Source organism: Mesoplodon mirus, assembly GCF_964341445.2.
Source record: "Mesoplodon mirus genome assembly, chromosome: 3".
Lineage (NCBI taxonomy): Eukaryota > Metazoa > Chordata > Mammalia > Artiodactyla > Ziphiidae > Mesoplodon > Mesoplodon mirus.
Genome location: NC_138978.1, coordinates 36,586,494 through 36,613,133, shown reverse-complemented (window position 1 = coordinate 36,613,133; position 26,640 = coordinate 36,586,494). Strand labels below are relative to the sequence as shown.

Sequence of the window (26,640 nt, the reverse complement as noted above, 5' to 3'; positions counted from 1 at the left end):
TGCAAATGTCATCTCCTCAAAGAGGACTTTCCTCACCCCTCTGTCTCCTTACCTTGCTTTAGTTTTAATCATAGCACTTACCTAACATTATACTGTATAGTTATTTGCCTATTTTCTGTCTCCCCCAACTAGGAGGTAAGCTCCATGAGAGTGGAAACTATGTCTGTTATGTTCACTGTTCTACCCCAGTGCTTAGATTACTGCATAGCCTGTAGTAAGTGCTTAATAACTTTGTGGAATGAATTAGGTACCCCTTACCATGAAAAATTCTCAATTAAGGAGAAGAAGAATGATTGGAGTAAAACTGAAAGTACTCTAACATAGGTGTCTACAGAATGTTTTGGAGTAAGTGGAGTACTGATGGAGTTGGGACATAGTCAGACAAGGCCTCAGTAAGGAGGTGGCCCTGGAGCTGAGTGTTGAAAACTGGCTACTGATGTATGTCTGACCAGGAAGAATAGAGAACTCAACACATATGAACGAATTGGTGTTCAGAAAACAGAGGAGCTAGAACATGGGGGTGGGTGATAGGAAATGACATCAGACATAACTGGAGAGCAAGGTAGGGGCAGAGTCACAAAAGTCTTTGGATATCAGAATAAGTAATTTGGACTTTACCTTAAAGGTAATATGGAGCAAAGATTTTTAAGGTAAGGACATATGCTATCAGATGTATATATTTCCATGTGTTTCACTACTCCTCACTGCAATAATCACACTAAAACTTTAAGTAGATTGATATAGAAAATCCCTGATTTGGTTGTCAGGGCCCAGTTTCAAAACCTAAGTCCTTATCCCAACTCATTGTGTAACCTAGGGAAGGCATCATTTCCTCTTTTGTGCCTCAGATCTTCATTCTTAGCAGGAGAAGATTGTAGGTAAGATCCATTCCATCTCTGAGCCTGTGTTTATATGCTTAACTAGATTCCTTGGGGAGAACAGTTTAATTTTTTCTGCATCTGCCAGAAATAATTAAAACTTCCAATTTTGGCCGATCAAAATTCAATTCTCCTCTGAGATTTTCTAACATTTAGGTCAGATGCCAAGAAACTAGCTTCCTGGGATAAAACTATCCAAGCAGAAGTAGCAAGTCTTTTTTTTTCCCTCTGGCTGGGATGGGAATGCAAGTGGGAAGAGGGGGTGTTAGAATGAGTCTTTTTCTTGCAGTTGTGATTCCAAAGAATCCCTATCCTGCATCTGAGGCGAACACTGAGAAGCCCAGCATCCACAGCAACACCAAAACTGCCTTGGAGCATCAACCAGGGCAGAGGGGGCGTAAACCAGGAAAGAAGCGGGGCCGGACACCCAAGCCCCTAATTCCCCATCCCATCTCTACCCCATCCAAGTCAGCTGAACCTTTGAAATTCCCAAAGAAGAGGGGTCCCAAACCTGGCAGTAAGGTAGGTAAAAATGTGGGTTTGCCAGCAAGGGATAAATGGTTATAAAGGGGTAACTCATCCATATCCATCCATCTTAGAAAGGGATGTGTCTGGCCCTATTCTCCACCTTGTGTATGCTTTTAAGAAGAATCTCCTATATTGTCATCCCTACTTTAGCTATTTACCTGGGAGTTGGTAATGTTAGAGATAAGATATTATGGATAAGAAACAAATTTTTACTTTGAAAGTTACATTCATGGGAATTCTGGTCTAATATCCTTCATAGATGGAAGGCCCTGCTCCTAATTGTTTTTAACCTACCCAGAGTGGATGCCCGGGTATGTGAACAGAAAGAGAAAACTGACTCTGTAAATGTATTTATTTTTCTGTCCCTGTACCTTCTTTAAAAAAAAAAAAAGAAGAAGAAGAAAGAGAGAAAATTATTGAATATTTACTAAGTATCAGGCTCTGTACCTGACACCACTATATATCACATGATCTTCACAAAACCCTTGGAGATGAGTAGTGTTAATATTATTAAATAGTCAAGTAAATTGAGACTTAAAGATGTGAAATGACTTCCCTATGGTCACATAGCTAATAAATGGCAGAGGCTACAGAGATGGGTCTCCAGATCTTCTAGTTCTAAGGTCACTGCTGCCCTACCACATATTCACTCTCTCACGTTTACTGAGGGAGGTTAACACTTACCTCTGGTGTAGGAAAAGACTGCTGGGTCGAGCTTCACTGAGCACTGTTACTGAAAGTATCACCTTTTAGTCATGACCAGTTCTCCGTGCATATCTTCCCTAGGGAAACCATTGATATGAAACTTACTCAGCTGCTTCTCTAGGGCTTCCTTTGGCATCACCTTCTTTCTCCACTCACTTCTTAACTATCAGGGAATTTCTCTGCAACTCCCTCCCAAACTAGACTACCTGAGTTCCAATGTAGAAATGATACCCAGTTCTCCCTAGGCATTCCATTCCAATTTCATAAGTTCCTCCCTAGGTTTGGTTGGTTGGTTGGGTTTGTTTTATTTATTAGCTCCAGCTGACCTCAGTCCTTCTCGAATATAAGCTCTTCAAGGTCAGGAATCTAGCCTTTTTTTCTCTTTTTCTTCTGCAATGCCCTATATCCCAGTCTCTTGGGAAATGTTCAGTATATGCAAGGTGGATGGATGTATGCATGCATGGATGCATGGATGGATGGATTTTAGTGATGATGTTCCAATTGAGATTATCTCTTATTTATTGGTTTTGAATTCTTGATGTCACATCTTAATCCTATGTAACACATAATGCTCCTGATCTATTACCACTAACCCCAAACCCAGGGGTTCATTTTTGTGTCCATTATGGTCTTCTCATTCTCATGTTGTGGAGGAGAGGCTGAAGGCTCTAAAGATTCCAAGGCCAGGGAAGTCATGCTTTTGACGATGTGAAGGCACCTTGACAGATTAAAAACGGAGAAAACTTGTCTCTGAGGTTCCAAAGACAGAACCAGAACCAATGAGCAGAAACTCAAGCAGACAGGCTTTGTCTCAACATAAAAGGAACAGTTAAATCTATTTCAAAATGCAAGTAGTGATCTCTCATCACTAGAGGTATTTCATCAGGTACCAGATGACTACTGGGAGGGATGTTTTCAAGGAGTGGAAAGTAGAAGTGTTAGATGGATAGTTGGATTAAGTAACCTTTAAGATCCTTCAGAACCTAAGAACTATGATTCTCTGATTGCCTCAGCTCTGCTTTCTCAGGAAGCCCTAAACATAGTAGCCAAAGTCCTCTTTCTTTCCAATCCTCCTGATAGCAGTAATTCTCATCTAATACTGTACTTTATGGCATGGCATTTGACTCCCTAATTCCCTTTCCTGTCCTTTTGCCTATTCCTGTAAGTGTATATGCCTTTACTTAACCCATGATATAACCCTCATGTTCATTTTTGAAGCAAAGTGGTCTTGTGACAAGAGCATAGGCTTTGAAGCCAGACACACTTAGATTTATATCTCATCTCCAATTGTTACCACCTGTGTGACTTTGGGAAAGCTTTGAGTAAGGCTATGAGCCCCAGTTTTCTCACCAGTAAAATGGAGTTGCGTTAATATATGAATAGACATAATACATGTAAATGCACCTATCCAAATAGTAATAAAGCTTTACATCTTTCTGCTTTTTTCTACAATATTTGGGAACCTAACTCACCAGGTTTGTTTCTTCAGGGACCCCATGAAGTCCTACCACCAACTCAGTGAAGTTGAACTGGTATTTCCTTTCTTCCCTGACTCATTGCTTATTTGGATTTTTACTTGTGGCAATATCAAAAAATGAGAGGAAACATCCATATCCTGTGTGTGCTTTGAATGTTCTGTAAGAGTTTGCATGACTGCTTTCACAAGCAGAGCCATCCTAGAAGTCAGTCAGGTTTATACAGCTCCCAGAGTGGACCCTGCATGTGACATTCAGTAAAAAGGGATTTCTGGATCTCCGAAATGGTTATGTTTTCCTTGCATTCAGAAAGGCTTTTAGAAAACTGTTTCTTGGAAAAAGCCTTCTGAGATCTCTCTCCCCCAGAGACTGCCTGGACCAGCATAGAGGAAATACTAGATTCTTCTCAAATCATTTTTATTACTTCCCCCATTATTGGTATTCTATACTGTATGCTTCATTGAAAGACATTTATTGACACTTATCATATGCCAAGTACCATGTAGGAATGGTAAACAGAATCAGACCCTCAAGGAGCGCCAGGCTAATAGGGGACACCTGTATGTAAATATATATTGACAATACACTGTGATAAATGCAACAATACAAAGTACAGAAATAGCACAAAAGAGACAGTAAAGCTTATCCAGAAAAGCTTCCTGGATAAACAGATATTTATAAGGTTAAAAAAAAAAGAAAGAAAGGGTATTCCAGGCAAAACGGATGGTTTATTATTGTAAAGGCAAGGAACAGGTAAAACTGCAGGTTTTGAGAGAACTACTATAGTTAGAGATTACTAGAGTATAAGGTTTAAGGTAAGAAATGACAGGTAATAAGCTGAAGAGGTAAGCAGGGGAAAGTAGTTTGTGGAGTTAGGAGAAGGGACGTTTCCATTTTTCAACAGAGGGAAACAAACTAATGTCAAAGTAGACTTAAGCCACAGCGTTGTTTTTCCTTTTTTTTTTTTTGCTTTTTTCTGTCTAACTAATAAAGAACCTGGACTTCAGATGATAATATTGAATACAGTAGAAAAGATAGTGAATTGCCGTGGCTATACAGAAGCCCAGAATCTTACACGTATTTATTAAACATCTGATGTATTTGCAGCTTTGGGCAAGATGCTGTGTGGAAAAAATATATATCATATGGTATCACTTATATGTGGAATCTGAAAAAAAAATGAACTTACTTGTAACACTTTTAGGAAACACACACACAGACAGAGAAAACAAACTTATGGTTACCAAAGGGGGAAGTGCAGGGAGAGGTAAATTAGGAGCTTGAAATTACCAGATACACACTACTATATAAAAGATAGGTAAACAACAAGGTCCTACTGTATAGCACAGGGAACTATATTCAATATCTTGTAATAACCTGTAATGGAAAAGAAACTGAAAAAGAATACATATATATAAATATGTAACTGAATCACTTTGCTGTACACCAGAAACTAACACAACATTGTAAATCAACTATATATCAACTGTAAAAAAAAAAAAAAAAGATTAAAACAGTCCCATCCACAAATGTATTTCAGTTTCATGTGTGAATTAAGTACTAAGAATAGAGGAATGAAAAGACAAGTTACCTATCATGGGTAGAAACTTTTCCCCATCCATTTTGACAGAGGAAACCTCGGACTTTGCTGAACCCACCACCCACCTCACCAACAACCAGCACCCCTGAACCGGATACCAGCACTGTACCCCAAGATGCTGCCACCATCCCCAGCTCAGCCATGCAGGCCCCCACAGGTAAGAGCAGATCACAGTATTAGCTGCAACAAGCCCCAGGCCCCAGTGTCTATACTTTCTCTTTTACTGCACCAATAATTAGCCCCCTATCCATTTATAAATCTAAACAGAATCTTAAAAAAATTTTTTTTTAACTTTGAAATAACTTCAGAGAAACCTCCATCCTGTCAAAACAATCAAAGAACCTTGGGTAGATGTTCTGTGAACTCAGCATTGGGGATCTGGGGCATGGGGGTGGGGTGGACATGGGGCCAGCACCAGGAGCTCCCTGGCCCAGTTTGTAATTATACCCCTCCTATCCAGATTGGGGTGCTCCCTCTTTAGTGATCCCTTCCAGAACCCTTCCAGCACTATAATAATTCTGCCACCGCTCATATATGTATGACACTGCTCTGTTTTTTTTTTAACGTCATTGATGTTGGCAAATCTTGGTGCTGTGAAAGTATTTCAGTGCATGTTTGATTCAAAGCAAAACCTGGTAACTAAAGTGGGTGCGTAACCACCTGGGTTGTACATATCTGTTCCCATTTCGTAAACTATATATGGAGGTAACTCTAAAAGAGCTACCCCTTTAGAATAGATAAACATAGATATACAGCCTCCCTGTGGGGTAACTAAAAAGAACAATACTCATTTTTTATGTCTAAATTAAGATGCATATGTGAAACCTTACTTTTGTTACTCTGCAGATACTCCATCTTCTTAGGGAAGTCTAAGCAATTGGAATGATCCCCATGGAAGTTAGGGTAGTCTTTTTCTTAGGAGTTGAATTTGTCTCCACCCAAATCCTAGAATGTTAGCACTTGAAGGGAAGGCCAGCCATAGTTTCCTCCCCAAATAACCTTTGGAAAACAACAGAGCCTGCAGGTGGCATTTATGTCCAGCTCTAGTCAGGGTACTATCATGTGATTTCTCCAAATGTATCTTATGCATCTAGCCCCAGCTAGTTACTGGGTTTGCTTAGTCCAAAAGTGTCTTTAGATTAGTGAACAAAGCTTAGGAGCTTTGCCCCTAAGCTCCATGGATGAGGAAGTAAAGATAGATGAACACCTTGGTGAAGATACTGATTACATTTTCCAGCCTCATGACATGCCCCCTAGATGCCTGTATACCTGCTTGGTTTACTTCATATCCTTCTAAATATCACTTAGGTGCCTGGATGCCTTTTTAACAAAACCTAGAAGATTCATAGCAGTGGGAGCTTCATGACTGTGCCTCACTATTCGGTTTAAATGATGTAGACCATCACTTCTGGCAGTCTCGAAGCTGGCAATCCCTCCCTTGGTCTGAATCTCATAGCCTAGGAAAAGTGGCAACTTGACTTTGTATCCCTGTTTCCTGTTCTTGGCCAGGCTATCGCAGTCTTGACTGATCACTGTTTCACCATCCCAATTGGACCTTTGCTCTTTCTGTGTGACCTTGATGTCACTTCCTTTTCTGAGCCTCAGTTTCCACACCTATACATTAATACGATTAGTCCAAGTTACCTTTATAGACCCTTCAAATGTTAACAATAAAAGCTATTATAGGGACTTCCCTGGTGTCGCAGCGGTTAAGAATCTGCCTGCAAAGGCAGGGGACGTGGGTTTGAGCCCTGGTCCGGGAAGATCCCACATGCCAGGGAGCAACTAATCCCGTGCGCCACAACTACTGAGCCTGCGCGCCTAGAGCCCATGCTCCGCAACAAGAAAAGCCACTGCAATGAGAAGCCCATGCACTGCACTGAGGAGTAGCCCCCGCTTACCGCAACTAGAGAAAGCCCACGTGCAGCCACAAAGACCCAATGCAGCCAAAAATTAATTAATTTTTTTAAAGCTATCATAGATTGAAAGCTGGGTGCTACACTATATCCTTTATTACCAACCTTTCGGGGGTTTTTTAACGGCACAACACTTTTTAAGAGTTATTTTGATCTGAGTTATATACATGCTAATAGTTTAAAGAAACAATAGGCCTACAAGAATTATTACAAAAACAAGACAAACAGTCCCCTCTATGCCCCTGTCATTTACTTCTCACCAAAGGCAATCACTTTTAATTTAGCTGATTCTTTTATTTATCTCCATATATGTAAGTGGAATGTTTATATTGCTTTTTTTTTTTTAGCTTGAAGCATTTTCAACTGACAACACACTTTAACTCTTCCTTTTCTTTTTTTTTTTGTCAACCCAGGATTTAACTCTTCATCTCCTTACCCGTTACCCACCCACACATGCTTCCCTATCTTAATACTATGATATTATAATTGTGATTAGATTGAAATTCATTAATTTGTATTGTAACTTGTTATAGGCTATTCTCAATTGAACCGTAGAGTACTATGATTACTTTTCCTTTATTGTACAAAATTTTGTTTTAGAGTAAATCTTGATTTCTTTGTTATGTGTTTATTTTGCTATATACTTATTAACTCAACCTTAAACTCTCTTACTGCCGTATACATCTTTCTTTATGTTCAAGCACGTTTTATATTCTATCCATTTCAAACTCTAAAAGAAATCTCTCCTGGAGCCTTTTGAGTTCCTTGACAACCTCTTCACCTCTCTGTTGTGTTATCCCCAGTTTGCTCCTTCCCACATCTTCATTTTCCCATGTAATCTTTCTTAAATTTATATCTTTAGTTTTGTGTGAAACCTGTTTATTCCCTTTGAAGCTTCTCTTCATCCCCATTATTCTGAAATTTCACCTAGGATGTATTTTTACCTACCATGTGGACACATAGTGTGCCTATTCCATTATTTGATTTCTTGAAACTTTCTTAAATTCATTAATAATTTTCTCCCACTTTTTCTCTATTCACTGTTCCTGGCATACATGTTATTCAGATATTGAACCTCCTGAAGTCATCCTCTATATTCTTGACCCACTTTATTCTTATTCCTATTCTCTTTGTCTTTTTGCTCAACTTTCTTCAAGCTTTCCTCAACTCTGTCCTCTAAACTTTGTATTGAGTTTCTTGTTCCTGGCATTTTGCTTGTAAAAGTGTCATTATTTATTACTCTAGTGGCATTTTCCAAAGGGTATTTGGTAGAAAACCAGTCCTGCAAAATGCTCTGCATAAAGGGATTTTACATACATTTAGGAATTTGGTCACATACATTTAGGAAAGGCTTATACTGTGCTTACCCACTCTTGGATGTTTGCATCTGCTATGAAGAACTCTTTTTTGTTTTCTGAACTTTTTACTAGACTGTTTTTTTTAAGTACAGGAGGTACAGAGCTTTCCCGTATACCCCCTGCTCCCACACATGCATGGCCTTCTCCATTACCAACATCCCCCACCAGAGCAGTATGTTTGTTTCAATTGATGAACCTGCACTGACACATCATTATCACCCAAGGTCCGTAGTTTACCTTAGAGTTCTCTCTTGGTGTTATACTTTCTGTGGATTTTGACAAATATATAATGACATGTATCCACCATGATAGGATCCTACAAAATAATTTAACTGCCCTAAAAATCCTTTGTGCTCTGCCTATTCATTCTTTCCTCCCCACTAATCTCTGGCAACCGCTGACCTTTTTACTGTCTTTATAATTTTGCCTTTTCCAGAATGTCATAAAGTTGAAATCGTTCAGTATGTAGTCTTTTCAGATTGGCCTTTTCACTTAGTAATATACATTTAAATTTCCTCTGTGCCTTTTCATGGCTTGATAGTTCTTTTTTTTTTTTTTTTTTTTTTTTTTTTTTAGTGCTAAATAGCATACCATTGTCTGGCTATACCAATAGTTTATTTATCCGTTCACCTACTGAAGGACATCTTGGTTTTTTCCAAGTTTTGGCAACTGTGAATTATGCTGCTATAAACATTCATGTGCAGGTTTTAGTGTGGACATAAGTTTTCTCTTCCTTTGGGTAAATACCAAGGAATGCGATTTCTGGATCACATAGTAAGAGTATATTTGGTTATGTAAGAAATTGTCAAACTGTCTTCAAAGTGGCTGTATCATTTTGCATTCCAACCAGTAGTGAATGAGTGTTCATTTGTTGCTCCACATTCTCGCCAGCACTTGGTGGTGTCAGTGTTCTGGATATGGGCCATTCTAATAGGTGTATAGTAGTATTTCATTGTTGTTTTAATCTGCATATCTCTAATGACGTGTAGAGTAGAGCATCTTTTCGTATACTTATTTTCCAGTTGTGTATCTTCTTTGGTGCGGTGTCTATTAACAACTTTGGCACATATTTTAATCAGGTTGTTTGTTTTCTTATTGCTGAGTTTTAAGAGTTCTTTGTGTATTTGGTTAACAGTCCTTTATCAGATCTGTCTTTTGCAAATAATTTCTCCCAATCTGTAGCTTGTCTTCTCACTCTCTTGACATTGGCTTTCACAGAGCAGAAGGTTTTAATTTTAATGAGTCCAGCCTATCAATTATTTCTTTCATGGATCCTGCCTTTGGTGTTATATCTGAAGTCACTGGCATACCCAAGGTCACCTTGGTTTTCTCCTATATTATCTTCTAGGAGTTTTATAGTTTTGAATTTTACATTTAGGTCTGTGATCTATTTTGAGTTAATTTTTGTGAGGGGTGTAAAGTCTTTGTCTAGGTTCCTTTTTTTGCATGTGGCTATCCAGTTGTTTCAGTACCATTTGTTGAAAAGACTGTCTTTGCTCCATTGTATTGCCTTTGCTCCTTTGTCAAAGATCAGTTGACTGTATTTGTGTGGGACTATTTCTGGGCTCTCTATTCTGTTCCATTGATTTGTCTGTTCTTTTACCAATACCGTACTGTCTTAAAGTTGGGTAGTGTCAGTCCTCCAACTTTGTTCTTTCCCTTCAATATTGTGTTGGCTCTTTAGGGTTTTTCCCTCTCCATATAAACATTAGAATCAGTTTGTTGATAGCCACAAAATAACTTGCTGGGATTTTGATTGGGATTGCCTTGAATCTATAGATCAAGTTGGGAAGAATGGACATCTTGACAGTATTTTCTTATCCATGAACATGGGGATATCTCTCCATTTATTTAGTTCTTTCTTGATTTCGTTTATCAGAGTTTTGTAGTTTTGTAGTTTTCTTCATATAAATCTTGTACGTATTTTGTTAGATTTATACCTAAGTATTTTATTTTTGAAGGTGCTAAGGTAAATGGTATTGTTTTTAATTTCAAATTCCACCTACTGTTATTCCACCGTTACTGTTATATATGAAAGTGATTGACTTTTGTGTATTAACCTTATACTCTGCAGTCTTGCTATAACTGCTTATTAGTTCCAGGAATTTTTTTTTGGCAATGCTTTTGCATTCTCTACATAGACAATCATGTCTTCTACAGATAAAGGGAGTTTTATTTCTTCCTTCCCAAACTGTACACCTTTCATTTCCTTTTCTTGTCTTATTACACTAGTTAGGACTTCTAGTACAATGTGGAAAACTCATGGTAAGAGGGAACATCCTTACCTTGTTCCTGATCTTAGTGTGAAAGCTTCTAGTTTCTCACCATTAAGTATGATGTTAGCTGTAGGGTTTTTGTTGATGTTATTTATGAAGTTGAGGAAGTTTCACTCTCTTCCTAGTTTGCTGAGAGTTTCCATCATGAATGGGTCTTTGATTCTGTCAAATGTTTTTTTCTGCATATGTTGGTATCCTGTGATATTTCTTCTTTAGTTTGTTGATGTGATGGATTACATTGATTTTCAAATGTTGAATCAGTTTTACATACCTGGGTTAAACTCCGTTTGGTTGTAGTGTTCTTTTTATATATTGTTGAATTCAATTTGCTCGTATTTTGTTAAGGATTTTTGTGTGTATGTTCATGAGAGATATTGGTCTCTAATTTTCTTTTCTTGTGAAGTCATTGTCTGGTTTTGGTATTACGGTAATGCTGACCTCATAAAATGAGTTAAGAATTTTCTCTGCTTCTGTTTTCTGAAAGAGATTAGACAGAATTGATAAAATGCATTTTTAAATGCTTGGTAGAATTCTAGTGAATCCATCTGAGCCAGATGCTTTCTATTTTGGAAGGTGATTAATTACTGATTCAGTTTCTTTAATAAATATAGGTCTATTCAGATTTTTTCTTTTTGTGTGAGTTTTGGTAGATTGTGTCTTTCACCAAATTGGTCCATTTCATCTAGATTATCAGATTTGTCAGCATAGAATTATTCATAGTATTCCTTATATTACCCTTTTAATGACCATGGACCTGTAGTGATCCATGTAGTGATCCATCTCTTTCATGTCTGATATTAGTAATTTGTGTCATCTCTCTTTTTTCTTATTAGCATGTCTAAAGGCTTATCAATTTTATTGATCTTTTCAAGGAAGCAGCTTTTGGTTTCCTTGATTTTTCTCTGTTGACTTCCTGTTTTCAATTTCATCGATTTGTGCTCTAATTTTTATTATTTCTTTTCTTATGCTTACTTTGGATTTAATTTGCTCTTCTTTTTCTGATTTCCTGAAGTGGAAGCTTAGATTATTGACTTTAGATCTTTCTTCTTTTATAGCATATGCATTCAATGCTATAAATTTCCCTCTATTCACTGCTTTGGTTGTATCCCACAAATTTTGAGAAGTTATAGTTTCATTTTCATTTAGTTCAAAATATTTTTAAATTTCTCTTGAGATTTCTTCTTTGACCCATGTGTTATTTAGAAATGTGTTGTTTAAGCTCCAAGTATTTAGGGATTTTTCACTTATCTTTCTGTTACTGATTTCTGGTTTTATTCCATTGTGGTCTAAGAACAGCCATATTATATGATTTCTGCTCTTTAAATTTGTTAAGGTGTGTTTTATGGCCCAGAATGTGGTCCGTCTTGGTGTATGTTCCATGTGAGCTTGAGAAGAATGTGTGTTCTGCTGTTGTTGGGTGAAGTAACCTCTAATATCAATTATATCCAGTTTATTGATGGTGCTATTGAGTTTAACAGTGTCCTTACTGCCTGCTGAATCTGTCCATTTCTGATAGAGGGATGTTGAAGTGTCCACCTGTAATAGTGGATTCACCTGTTTCTCCTTGCAGTTCTATCAATTTTTGCCTCCTGTATTTTGATACTCTGTTGTTAGTTGCATACACAGTAAGGACTGACATGTCTTCTTAGATATTTGACCTTTATATCATGTAATGCCCCTCTTTATCTGTGATAACTTGCCTTGCTCTGAAATCTGCTCTGTCTGAAATTAATACAGCTACTCCCACTTTCCTTTGATTAGTGTTAGCATGGCATATCTTTCTCCATCCCTTTACTTTTAATCTATATGTGTTTTTATATTAAAAGTGGGTTTCTTATAAACAACATAAAGTTGGGTCTTGTTTTTTGATCCAGTTTGAGAATCTCTTTCTTTTAACTAGTTTATTTAGACCATTGACATCTAAAATGATTGTTGATATAGTTGGATAAATATCTACCATAATTGTTACAGTTTTCTATTTTTTTGCCTGTGTAATTTGTTCCTATTTTTGTCTTCCACTCTTTTTCTGCCTTTTGTAGTTTTAACTGAGCATTTTATATGATTCCACTTTTTCTCCTTTCTTAGCATATCAGTTATATTTCTTTTTGTACTTTTTTAAATGATTACCCTTGAGTTTGCAAATAACATTATAGCTAATCCAAGTATGTTTTCAAATAACACAATACCACTTCACAGATATAATAAGAATCCTAATTCCTTCTTTCCATCCTTTGTATGATTACTGTCATTCATTTCACTTAGACATAAGTATGTATAAGCATGTACATATATATATACATAAGCATACACAAATACAACATTGCTATTTTTTTTTTTTTTTTTTTTTTGGCGGTACGCAGGCCTCTCACTGTTGTGGCCTCTCCCGTTGCGGAGCACAGGCTCCGGATGTGCAGGCTCAGCGGCCATGGCTCATGGGCCTAGCCGCTCCGCGGCATGTGGGATCTTCCCGGACAGGGGCACGAACCCGTGTCCCCTACATCGGCAGGCGGGCTCTCAACCACTGTGCCACCAGAGAAGCCCCATCATTGCTATTTTTATTTTGAACAAACTGTTATCTGTTAGATCAGTTAAGAATGAGGGGACTTCCCTGGCGGTCCACTGGTTAAGACTTCACCTTCCAGTGCAGAGGGTGCGGGTTCAATCCCTGGTTGGGGGGCTAAGATCCCACATGCCTTGTGGCCAAAAAACCAAAACATAAAACAGAAGCAATATTGTAACAAACTCAATAAAAACTTTAAAAATGGTCCATGTCAAAAAAAAAATCTTTAAAAAAAAATAATAAGTTCTTATTTTGCCTTCACCTGTTCCGTCTCTGATGCTCTTTTCTTTGTGTGGAGCCAAGTTTCTGACCTATGTTATTTTCCTTCTCTCTAAAGAATTCCTTTAACATTTCTTGCAGGGCAGATCTACAAGCAACAAACTCCATCAGTTTTTCTTTGTCTGAGAAAGTTGTTTTGTTTTGTTTTGTTTTGTTTATATATTTATTTATTTATGTTTGGCTGTGTTGGGTCTTTGTTGCTGCATGCGGGCTTTCTCTAGTTGCAGTGAGCGAGGGCTACTCTTTGTTGCGTTGTGAGGGCTTCTCATTGCCGTGGCTTCTCTTGTTGTGGAGCATGGGCTCTAGGCGCACAGGCTTCAGTAGTTGCGGCACGCGGGCTCAGTAGTTGTGGCTCGTGGGCTCTAGAGAGCAGCCTCAAGTAGTTGTGGTGCACAGGCTTAGTTGCTACATGGCATGTGGGATCTTCCCGGACCAGGGGTCGAACCCGTGTCCCCTGCATTGGCAGGCGGATTTTTAACCACTTTGCCACCAGGGAAGTCCCTGAGAAAGTTTTTTTCTCTCCTTCACTTTAATTTTTCGAGGGATAGAATTCTAAGTGGGTGGGTGTTTTCTCTCAACACTTTAAATATTTCACTCCCTTCTCTTCTTGTTCACATGGTTTCTAAGGATGTAATTTTTTATTGTTGCTCCTCTATAGGTAAGATGGTATTTTCCTCTGAAATCTTTCAAGATTTTTTAACTTTGATTTTCTGCATTTTTGAATGTAATATGCCTAGATGTAGTTCTTTTGTGTCATTTACCCTGTTTGGTGTCCTCTCACCTTCCTAGATCTCTGCTTTGGTGTCTGACATTAATTTGGGGAAATTCTCTGTCATTATTGCTTCAAATATTTCTTCTATTCCTTTCTTTCTTCTCCTTCTGGTATTCCCATTATGTGTATGTTACTCCTTTTGTAGTTGTCCCACAGTTCTTGGACACCCAGTCTATTCTGGGTGGAGGCTTTTTTTTTCAGTCTTCTTTTTTCTTTGCTTTTCAGTTTTGGAAGTTTCTATTGAGATGTCCTCAAGTTCAGTGATTCTTCCCTTGGCTGTGTCCAGTCTACTAATTAGCCCATCAAAGGCATTCTTCATTTCTGTTACACTGTTTTTGATCTCTAGCATTGATTTTTTATTTTCTTAGAATTTCCATCTTTCTGCATACATTGTCCATCTGTTTTGCATGCTGTCTGCTTTATCTATTAGAACACTTAGCATATTAATCATAGTCATTTTAAATTTTTAATCTAATAATTCCAGGGACTTCCCTGGTGGCGCAGTGGTTAAGAATCCGCCTGCCAATGCAGGGGACATGGGTTTGAGCCCTGATCCAAAAAGATCCCACATGCCACGGAGCAACTAAGCCCGTGTGCCACAATTACTGAGCCTGCGCTCTAGAGCCCACGAGCCACAACTACTGAGCCTGAGAGCCACAACTACTAAAGCCCGCACGCCTAGAGCCTGTGCTCCACAACAAGAGAAGCCACCACAATGAGAAGACCACACGCCGCAACTAGAGAAAGCCTGTGTGCGGCAACGAAGACCAAACGTAGCCATAAATAAATAAATAAATAAATAAATAAATAAATAAATAAATAAATAAATAAATAAAATTTTTAAAAATAATAATAATTCCAACATCCCTGCCATGCCTGAGTCTAGTTCTGATGCTTGCTCTGTCTCTTCAAACTTCATTTTTTTGCCTTTTAGTTTACCTTATAAATAGGCCTTTAGTGATATAATGGTAAGGTATGAGAGGAGGAGAAGTATTCTATAGTCCTATGATTAGGTCTCAGTCTTTCGGTGAGACTGTGCTCTTGGACTGTGAACTTTACCAGTGCTTCTTAGTCCCCCTCATGCCCCTTAGATGGGGCAGGATGGCTGGAGGGGGCTGCAGTTGGTTATTTCCCTTCCCCCAGGTAGGTTAAGCTCTGATCAAATCCCAGCAGATTAAGTTCTGGTAAAATAATTTCTCCTGAGGGTAAGCCTTGTTAAGAAGGACAGAATGCTCTGGCATATTTTTAAATGGCTCCTTTTCCCCCCCTCCCCCTGCTGGAAGCATGAGGGGATTTTTGTCCCATATTCACTGTGAGAACCTGGTCGAGCTTCTGGAGGTAAAACTCACAAAAGTGTGGGACCACCCCCACCCCATGAGTGGATCCCCCCTGGAGTTTTTAACTCTTAGACTTGTTCACACTGAGCTTCCAGTAAGAATTCTATAGTTTAGATTTTCCTACCTCTGCACTAGTTCCTGTGGCGGTTTCTTTTTAGTAAATTGTGAGTCTCTGTATTCACCAGTCTGTCTCTTGGTGGGGAGCAGCAGTTTTCCCTGTGACCTCAGTTCTCTGATGGATCTAAAAAGGATAGTTGATTTTTCAGGTTGTTCAGCTTTTTACTTGTTGTCAGGATGAAGTGGCTACTTCCAAGTTCCTTCCACGCTGGACCCTTCTCTGAATCTTTTCTTCAGCCTCTAATTCTGATATCATGGATGCAGTAGAAAACCAAAACATGGCAATATACAAAAATATCTTTATGACCTTAAGATTGGGAAGGATTTTTAAAATAAGAAAATAAGCATAAATTAGAAAAAGTATATAACCTTTATCTTCCTGGAAAAGGTACTATCAGTATATTCGACTGAACTATAATTAAAGCAGAGGCAGCTCATCTCTCTTCCACATAGCATCAGTTGAGGTGGTTCAACTGGGGCTCTTGGATCCACTTCCAAGATGATCCATTCATGCGGCTAACAAAATTGGCGCTGGCCATTGGTTCTTCTCTGCACGGATGCCTCCAAAAGGTATCTTGGGCTTCCTCATCCCAGGTCGACTGGATTCCAAGAGCAAGTGTCTCAAGAAACAGGAAGTGGAGGCTACCATTTTCTTAAGGCTTGAGCCCCCAAATCGACAGAGCATCATTCCCATCATATTCTATTGATCAAGCAGTCACAGAGCCCAGATTCAAGAGAAGGGGAGTAGACCCCACATCTTGCTGGGAGGAGGGTCAAAGAATTATGGACCATATTTTAAAACCACCTCAGTCCACTTTCTGGACATAAGTTATTTACATTTTTCCCACTTGGAAAATTTATTCTTCCTCTTGCAAGATTCCCCATTAAAGGTCTCATCCCTTTACAACATTGGGCTCCAGATCTGGTATCTCATCATCCAAGTCAGATCCAGGTGCAAATGAGACCTCTCAGGTGCAGTTTCTCAGATATAGCTCCTTGAGTGTAGTTCTTCTCAGACCGAAGACCTGTGACCTAAAGAAACATGTTGTCTACTCCCCACATACCCAGCATACGCTGATGGGGTAGGCATAGGATAACTTATAGATACGTTCGTTCAAAGGGGAAAAAACCTGGAGGCACGTAGCAGTTGCTGGTTTATAGAAATTCTGAAATCCAGCTGGGCATAAGTTGCTAATTCCTTAATTAGATCTAATACTACCTTCTGGGAGTTGTTTCCATGGCTCTTTGGTTTTGTCCTCTGAATCATCCTTCCTTTTCCATAGGAAACCTGAGATTGCCTTCTCAGTCTTCCTCCTGATAGTAAAAGGTTGGGGGTCCAAAGAATTCTTTCCATTTTGTACCATCTCTGCCCCTTTTAATCTGAGCTAGCAATGCTTCTGCCAGAATGATTCTCTTAGAAACTTGAGAATGGAAGCCTGAAAGGTCTTAAGAAGGCTGTCAGTGAGGGCTTAAAGGAAAGTGAGGAAAATCTTATTGGAAGATGGCGGACAGGAGACACCTGCTAGGTAGTGATGGAAAGTCTGATAACAGTGTCACCTGCAGTAACATGGAACTAGGAAATGTACCTGATGAACTCAGTGAAATATAAGGAGATTTCCAGACAAAGTAATGAAGTGCCACCTGGCTTCTCACTGCCTATGATAAAAATGTAAGGTGAGAGAGATGAGCTTAAAAAAAAAAACATAGCAAATTAAAAAGTCCAGGACTCACAGTCTAGAAATGCTTCTCATTTCCAGTCTCTCCAGAAGGCAAATAGTTCTAAATTAAGAAAGGGTCAAATCCAGAATGGGACAATAAAAATCTTTCATTAAGATGTCAGAATGATTTAAGACTATGCTTCATTGTCTCTTTCAGACCAAAAGGCCCTCTAAAAATCGTAAGGGCAAGTCTCACAGATACTCTTCCTTAAACAGTAAGATTTTTACGAACCTTAAGGGCATTGTCTTACAGCAGCTATACAGGAAGCCCAAAGTAGAGAAGGTCTTATCTTCAAGAGATTTTTGATCGTGGCTTTTAGCTAATGAAGTAAATTTCAATAGTATTCATAGAAAACCCCCCAAGTTTCATTCTGGTGGAAGCATTGCCACCTCAGACTAATAGCGCCAGAGATAGTGCAAAATAGACCAGTACAGAATCCTTTAGACCCCAGCCTTTTACAGGCTTCTATTAAAGGCCCTTTCAGCTTCACTCACATTCTTTCTGTGGCCTTTTATGCTTCTTTCTGCTTCCAAGTCCCAAAGCCAATGTCATGTGTGTTGGACTTTTGTTACTGTAGCACCCTATTTCTGGTACCACATTCTGTTCCAGTAATCTTTTGCTACATAACAAACCACTGCGAAACTTCATGGCTTAAAACAACAACATGGGCAGTGCTGGGTGGCAACAGCTGGTCTCTCTTCCCTGCAGTGTCAGCTGTGGTGGCTTGACCCTGACTGGAGGATCCACTTCCACCACAGAGCTGACAGTTGGCTCTGGCTGTTGGTTTCTCTCCATATGGACCTCGCCACAGTGTGGCTTTGCCTCCTCACATATGCCAGTTGGGTTCCAAGAGTGAACGTCCCAAGAAAGAAGAAGTGGAAACTGCCAGTTTCTTAAGGCCTGGGCCCAGAAACTGGCACAGTGTCATTTCCACCATAGTTTATTGGTCAAGTATCACAGAAATCAGTGGAAGGAATGTCAGAAAATCTGGGAACCACAGTCTTTGGAAGGTTTTATCCTTTGGCTTTTGTATTTCACCCTTTTAATCCATATAGAATTTTTTTTTAAATCATCACTGAACTGGTTATATTTTTTCCTTTTTATGTGCTTTAATTAAGTAAAATTTACATACAGTGAAATGTACATATCTTAATATACAATTTGATGAGTTTTAATTAATGTAAGCAGCCATGTAGTCACAGCCCCAGTCAAGATAAGAGTCGTTTCCACCACCCTGGACATTGCCTCATGCCTCCTTATGGTCAGCCTTCACTCTCACCTTTATTCTGATTTCTGTGACCATAGGTTAGATTTTCCTGTTCCTGAAATTAATGTATAAATGGAATCAGATTGTGTGTACCAGTTTGTATTTGGTTTCTTTCACTCAAAATAATGTTTTGAGAAGCATTCTGTCAATAGTTCATTCTTTTTTAATGCCAAGTGGTATTCCAGTAAATAAATATACCACAATTTGTATATCTATTCTCTTGTTGATGGACATTTGGGTTGGTTCTAGTTTGGGGCTATTATGACTAACCTGCTATGAACATTTTAATAAGTGTCTTTTCACAGACATAATGTTTTCACTTACTTTCATTACTCTTTTCTCTTTGAGTTCCTCATTTTTATTTGTTTTGTTTTCAATGAAAGAGTCATATTATGACATGGAAATTCTAACCAATTCTTAACAGGCTTCAGCCAGTTCTTCTTTTATTAAGTCTACCTTCACACCGACCTGCAGGGGCCCCTGCCCATTCTTGGGCCTTTTGTGAATTATAAGATGGAACAGCTTGGCTCTCATCATTCCCCACTCTTGGTTAAGGATTCAGCATTCTTGGGTCTGCTGAGTCAGTTGCCACTTGTCACTCTGCTTTCCAGCTTCCAGAATTTTAAATTGTCTCCTTTCTTGTTATCTGGCTCATTTTAGTGGGTTTTAAGAGAAAAAAGAGTTAAATATATATTTCAGTGCATCTTGTTTACCCTTTTCTTTTTTTCCCTTTCTTTCTTTTTCAGCCGTCACCTTCCACATCCTGCCTCTCTCTTTTTGTTTTCTTCTCTCCATCTTGCTTCCCTGTAGATTTAGAATGACAACGGTAGAAGAATCCTCAGACAGCATCTGGCTCAGCCCCTCCATTTTGTGGATGGCAAACCTGAGGCCCAAAGAGGACAGCAGTCCATCCACAGCCCACACAGCTACTGCTCTTATCTTTTTGCCTTTAATAACAAAAGAGACTTTTTGCCCTCCTGCCCTTCAGTTAGTGAGCCAGGACAGTGTGAAGAAGCAGAGTACCCCCTACTCAAGCGGAAGCCTAGAAGTCAGGTCAGCAGAAGGAATGCCGTAGCTGGCCAGGCAGCTGCGGGTCCTCTCTGGAGACCAAGAAGCAAGTCTGGGTAGGACTGCTTCTTTCTTCCGTGCTCGCCCTGCCTCTGCCCTAGCACAGTGGCAGGTGGGAGGCTGCAATTAGGAGAGTGCCCAGCTGTCTTGACAGGAGAAACTACTGAAACAGAGAAATACATAGGTGGGACCCTCAGGTCCTTTGCATATTTTTCTTTATTCCAGTTTTCTTCTATTTTCACTACTTTCTTTGAGCCTGAGTGTTGATGTAGAAGATAACAAAGGGACTCTAAGGCCCAGAGCGGAAGGCAAGGCAAGTGACTGGTGGTTTGACCACTCTAAGTCCAAAGCCGAACACACACAAGCACTAATACTGCCAGAGCCCCCAGCTCCATACACAGAGCATGTAAGAGGCACCAAGAATATGTAAGGCAACCAAGGACCGAAAATGAAAGTACATACATCTGGAAAATTGCTTAGGTCTTCTTTTCAGCGTACAGAAGACAAAGTGCAAGTTCTGTGCCTTGGCTGGTCTGGGCTGTTCTCCCAGCAGGCTGCGTTCCCAGAGCTGTGGTCATGCCGTTGGGCTGGCAGCAGCTGGGTACAGCCACCCTCTACCCCCTCCCACGGTGCTGCACAGCTTAGCAGCTGGGAATCCCGTAGAGACCAGAGCCAGGGTATGAAAGACGAAGAGAGCACTGTTGTCTGACTTCTCTACCCTGGATACTCTATAAGCTGCTTTGATTCTTTGTCTCCTGCAGTTTGTATTTACTTGAACAAGAATGGCAGCACAGGCCCCCACTTAGATAAGAAGAAGGTCCAGCAGCTCCCTGACCATTTTGGGCCAGCCCAAGCCTCCGTGGTGTTGCAGCAGGCTGTGCAGGCTTGCATCGACTGTGCTTATCACCAGAAAACCGTCTTCGGCTTCCTCAAACAGGGTCACGGTGGTGCAGTTATCTCAGGTAAGCACCCCTGGGCTGGTATGGCTCCTAGTCAGAGGGGCGGGCCTTTTCAACTGGCTAATTCCTAGCAAGGCATCCTGGTTTCTACTTCACACCTGTAGGCTCTGGAGAAATATGAAAGTATTCCATTTCTCAGAGAGTCCTCATTTTCAACTCCCAGAGCCCCTCCAGGTCTTCTGCATATCGCTGCCAAGTAGAATACCCACGCGGACTCTGTCTCCCTGCCTAGCCTCTCCCATACAGAAAATATATGGCTGTGTTGCTTTAAAGATGATCACAAGAAAAAATCCAGAGGAGGCTGTATTGTGGAAACAGTAGAGTTTCTCCAGACTGCCATAGCCTCCTAGCTGGCTTCAGGGAACCACAGAACTCTTCTCTCATTCTTTTGACTCCTTAGCTTCCCAGTCCTAAGCCAGCCCTGATATAGGGGAACTGAATCTCAGGGCAGAGTGGGAAGAATCATCCCTCTCTTTCCTGCTATGAGAGTTTGAGTCAGTTGCACAGTGTATGGTTTTTTGGTTTGTTTGTTTTCACTGAGAATAGTCACTTTTTCTGCTGTGCCCTGCTCTGTTTCAGGTTTCCTAAGTCCAAAACCCCATTCTTACCCACCAAACCTGTGAAGACTTGACCTAGAGCCTTTCAATCTTTTTTTTAATAAATTTATTTATTTTATTTATTTATTTTTGGCTGCATTGGGTCTTCATTGCTGCGTGTGGTCTTTCTCTAGTTGCGGCGAGTGGGGGCTACTCTTCATTGCGGTGCATGGGCTTCTCACTGCGGTGGCTTCTCTTGTTGCAGAGCACGGGCTCTAGGCGTGCGGGCTTCAGTAGCTATGGCTCTCTGGCTCTAGAGCACAGGCTCAGTAGTTGTGGCGCACGGGCTTAGTTGCTCCACGGCATGTGGGATCTTCCCAGACCAGGGCTCTCACCCGTGTCCCCTGGCATTGGCAGGCGGATTCTTAACCACTGCGCCACCAGAGAAGCCCCAGCCTTTCAGTCTTTATTGTACACTACATAATCTCCTGCCCCTGCCCTCTAACTAGTTGCAGTATCCAGCCTCAGGAAACCCAGCTGACATGGAAGACCCTATAAATACCACCTTTTAGCAAACATTCATTGAGTCCTTACTCTGTGTTAGAGGTTATTGCCAGACACTGGCCAGGGGAAGGGAAGAAAAGATGACATGCTCAGGCTCTGCCCTGATGGAAAAGAAAGACTAGCTCACAGCTAACTGTGGGAGGTGTTATATAATATGTGAGAAATGCATGCAGGGTGGTGTGGGAGCCCAGACGAGGGAGTAATTGGCTGCATGGAGGATGGAGGCAGGCAGGGAAAAAATTGCTATAAAAGGCTGAAAACTGCATGGGAAATCAAGCCTCCCTTTCCTTCTGAGGCTGAGGCCTCTGCCTGGCTTCTCCTTTGCTTCTGTGCAGCAGTCTACAGGGACCTGGCTTTCTTTACCACTTTTCTTTAGCAGCTCTCACCCACACCTTCTCTAGGGTTCTTCCTCTGCCCCAAAACTGGTTCCTGAGAATGACCTATCTCCCCATTTCCTTCCTGCCCTCAGAGACAGATGTAGAGGCCTTTTGCTTGTTAAGGATTATACAGATACATTTTGAATAGAAATAGGTGGGAAGTTTAAAAAAAAAACAGGCATGGAATAGTTCCAAATGTTGCCGAAATTCTAGTTGCCCTTATCCAGATCACATTGTACGCCTCAGCCATTGCTGGCAATGGCTGTATTCTCCTCTTCTGCCCAGCTTCTCTGTTCTTGGGCAATTCTTATGGAAATGGAACCCCAAATGAACAGATTTCCTGAAGGAGGCCCAGCCAACTGATGGAGCAGATAGAATTATGTTCACAGTTGTTTCACAGGCTAAGTAAAATCATTCCAGAGCCCCAGGTGCAACAGACCTGCCCTGGCCACTCCCATCATTGCAAGCCCTGGAGTTGGAGGCAAAAATCAAACCCTCAAGGGAGGGAGGGGAGGGGAAGGGAAGGGAAGGAGGGAGGAAACCTGGGCACTCTGTGTAACCAGGGAAGCTTGAGGCAAGCAGTGGGCTGGACTCCTGCCCTGCCTGCACTGCTGAGCTGAGGAGCTGACGCCCTCAGCCCTGTTCGCTTAACTCCACAGCCGTGTTTGACCGTGAGCAGCACACCCTCAACCTCCCAGCCGTCAACAGCATCACCTACGTCCTCCGCTTCCTGGAGAAACTCTGCCACAGCCTTCGCAGTGACAATCTGTTTGGCAACCAGCCCTTTACGCAGACTCACTTGTCACTCACCACCACAGAGTACAGCCACAGCCACGACAGGTACCTACCAGGTAGGAGCTGGGACGGGGTCTGGGCTAAGAAAGGGGGGCAGGGTAGTAGCAGGAGCAGCAGCAGCAAGGGCCCAGGGCCAGCCCTCAGACCTGCTAGCCTGGCACCTACTACCCCAAGATCTGGTTTTCTGTCCCTTAACTTTGCCGTGTCTGGCACTTTTTGGTCTCCTCTCATCTTTACTGTCTCTTCAGGATCTTGTCTGCTATCTTTAGGATTAACTCTCTTTGCTCTGGATTTTTATCCCTAAAATAATGGTGGTTCATGATTCTCCTGAATCTGCATGTGGAGCCACCGTGAAGTCACAGGACATCTCTCTGTGTGAATCTGGCAACAAAGGCCTAACATAGAACTCCCTCGCCAGCAGGAAGGTTTAGTCTCAGGCTACAGATTGAGAAATCTGCTCCCGGGTGATTGGCCATCCACTCTTTCCTTTGGCATGTGGCCATAACTCCTCCAGCACCGCCAATCTAGCAAGTCAATTCAAGTTCCTGCTGTTTCTAACTAGGCTGGAAAATAACTTTCTTAGTTAACATACCAGACCCACAACAGGAAAGCGGATGCCACGTGGCCGGATCCATGACTAAGCACTTCTGAGAGAGGTTTGAGTGAATGGAACTCAGCATCTCTAATCTGGAGCACAGGACACAGAACAACAGGGAGGGAAGGGAAGCTTGGCCTTAAACGTAGCAAGGTAGGTCATTATGGCGAGAGGGAGGAAAGGCTCTTTAAAAGAGTCCTGTGGACCTTGTCCTGGCCAGAGGAATAGAGAGGCAGTGCTGTCAGCGCTGGGGCTGTGCTGCCTGGTGGTGGGGGAGCGTAACTCTAAAAGGTGGTCCCTTCCGACCTGCACAAGTCTTGTTCCCACACTGTCTACCCTGTTGTCTTTTCATCATTGTCAGAATCACTCCTGATAAAAGTGCCACTTGTGGAAGAATGTGCTGGGGAAGTGACTGCTCACCCAGCACCCCCCATCCATCGCCTCTATCTGTACTGCTGCACCCAAAGGAGAATTGCTTATATGACTTGCAGGCAGGGCAAAAAGATGCCTGAATTTCAGACGCTCCTTCTGGGGGCCCCACCATGTGGTCCTTGCAGACATATCTGTGACCCTCTCACTGACCCTTTTCTTCAGAGGGAACTTCTCAGCTGACCTACTCTAGATTGCTTTCTTTCAGCGTCACACTCTCTGAGAACAGAAAAGGGCATTCTTACTTGTAGTTAGGATATTGCCCTGGGAGTCTCGGCTGGGCATGGTGGAGTTGGTGCACACAAAGGCAGGTTGTTACATATCCCCTGCTGCTGGCATTCAGGAACTCTGAGCTGCACTTCAATAATTAAAATTAGCCCTACCTGAGATTCTGGAAGAATGGATACACGAGAGAGGGTAGCATGTCCATGAATGTAGCTGCTAGTCTAAAGAGAGATTTATCAAAGAAATAGGAACTCAGAATTCTTTTTTTTTTAAAGCATTCCTTTATCTTTTTTTTAAAGTAATTTATTTATTTTATTTTTGGCTGCGTTGGGTCTTTGTTGCTGCGCATGGGCTTTCTCTAGTTGCGGTAAGCGGGGGCTACTCTTCGTTGCAGTGCGCGGGCTTCTCATTGCGGTGGCTTCTCTTGTGGAGCACTGGCTCTAGGCACGTGGGCTTCAGTAGTTATGGCACGCGGGCTCAGTAGTTGGAGCTTGCGGGCTCTAGAGCGCAGGCTCAGTAGTTGTGGCGCACGGGCTTAGTTGCTCCATGGCATGTGGGATCTTCCCGGACCAGGGCTCGAACCTGTGTCCCCTGAGTTGGCAGGCGGATTCTTAACCACTGCGCCACCAGGGAAGCCCCAGAATTCTTAAATGCAATGACACCGCTAACAACCAAGAGAAATGCACTGGAAGCAGCATGCAGAGGCCGGTAGGGGTATAATACATCATGGGCCTGCAGTCGTGATGATAGTTTGGGATTGGGGCGCGTGACCTTTCCTGGGAATTCTGTTCCAGTTTGCATCTCTCTGATTCAACTACCAGATAAGAGGAAGCAGGCTTTAGCCACTCTTCCTTCTTGCCTCACCAGCTAAGAAGAGACAAAGACCAGGATTATCACCTTCTGCAGTGGCCGCCCCCCTTCCCTTCCCTCTTTTTCAGACAGATTCAGCCAACTCTCTGTGCTCTCCTATGCTCTCTAACCTCTGTTTCTCATAGTGGGTGCTCAGCAACTTGGCTGCTCTCACCCTAGTTTCTGTTTGCTTCCCTGAGATGTTTTAACTCTGCCCAGACAAACTAGACCTTTGCCTAGATTTCTAACTCTTCTGTGCTCCCTCGCTTATCTTTTCTGCCTGCCTCCCTCCCTCCCTCCCAACTTACCCTTTGCTCCACCTCTGATCATTTTTCATTTCCTACAGTTTTCTGATTAGTTACTCAGACCTCTGCCAAAGAGCTTGATGTGCATAAGGGCTTTCTTTTGCTTTGCCCTTTGGATCTGGTGTTTGTTACTCCCACCCTTCTGCCCGGCTACACGCTTCTGCTAGTTCCACATCTGAAGATACCACCTCTCTTATCCAGGAGCTTACCAGCCCCCTCTTTCTTTCCTACAGCCCTGTCTCCACACTACCCTACCCATTTCTGAGTAGGGTAACTGACTACACATTTCCAATATAGCAAATAGTCACCAAGTGTACATCCCATTAGGCTTCCTTACCTAAGTTGAGACTTAGTTTTATCCTCCAGTGTTTTATTTTGAAAAATTTCAAACTTATAGAAAAGTTGTACGGTAGCACAGTGAACAGCCATGTACTCTTCACCTAGATTTGCACTTAGCTTTTTTCAGTATTTACTTTATCTGTTTCTCTAAGTATATATACATGTATGCTTTTCTGTATACTTTTTGTTTATTTACTGAACCATTTGAGAGTTAAGTGCAGATGAGAGACTTGATCCTTAAACACTTTTGTATGTACCTCCTAGGAACAAGGAACACAATACTATTATCATTCTCGAGAAGTTTAACATTAATAAAATCTACTAGCTGATACATATAGTCCATATTCAGATTTCCCCAGTTGTCCCAGTAATGTCCTTTGTAGCTTTTTTTTTTTTCCTAATCCAAGATCCAGTGAAGGGTGATCCACTGCATTTAGCTACCCTGTCTCTTTAGTTTTCTTTTATCTAGAGCAGTTTTCCAGCCTTTTTTATCTACCTTCCATGATATGACATTGGCATTTTAAAGAATTCAGCCCAGTTGTTTTGGTTCAGATCATCAAACATTTATCAAATACTTACTCTGCGCTACATCCTGTACTGGACTCTGGGGAGACAGAGAGAAAACAGGCTCAATCCCTGCTCTAAAAGAGTTCCCAGCTCAGAGAGGAGATACAGGTAAACATGTATGTGGTAAGAGCATGGAACCAAAGGTACTCTGGCCCAGCCAGGAGTGACGAGCAAGGAGTAAGGTGAAAGAAGAGGTCAGGGAAGGATCCCTCAGGGAGGCAATGGCAGCTCAGAGTCCCTTCTTA

The 26,640-nt window shown here is 41.3% G+C and overlaps 1 protein-coding gene across 6 annotated transcripts in view; it reads left to right on the top strand.

The window, feature by feature from the left end:
* SCMH1 (Scm polycomb group protein homolog 1) overlaps window positions 1-26,640 on the top strand; it is a 199,266-nt gene that overhangs the window by 147,258 nt on the left and 25,368 nt on the right. For 5 of the 6 annotated variants that reach the window (XM_082616150.1, XM_082616149.1, XM_082616151.1 and 2 more), the window contains 4 exons: window positions 1,168-1,400; window positions 5,217-5,343; window positions 20,617-20,817; window positions 22,951-23,142. In XM_082616150.1, the coding sequence (XP_082472276.1) occupies window positions 1,168-1,400; window positions 5,217-5,343; window positions 20,617-20,817; window positions 22,951-23,142 (753 nt within the window). The remainder of the gene's footprint in view (window positions 1-1,167; window positions 1,401-5,216; window positions 5,344-20,616; window positions 20,818-22,950; window positions 23,143-26,640) is intronic. The other variant, XM_082616153.1, reaches the window with a different exon arrangement.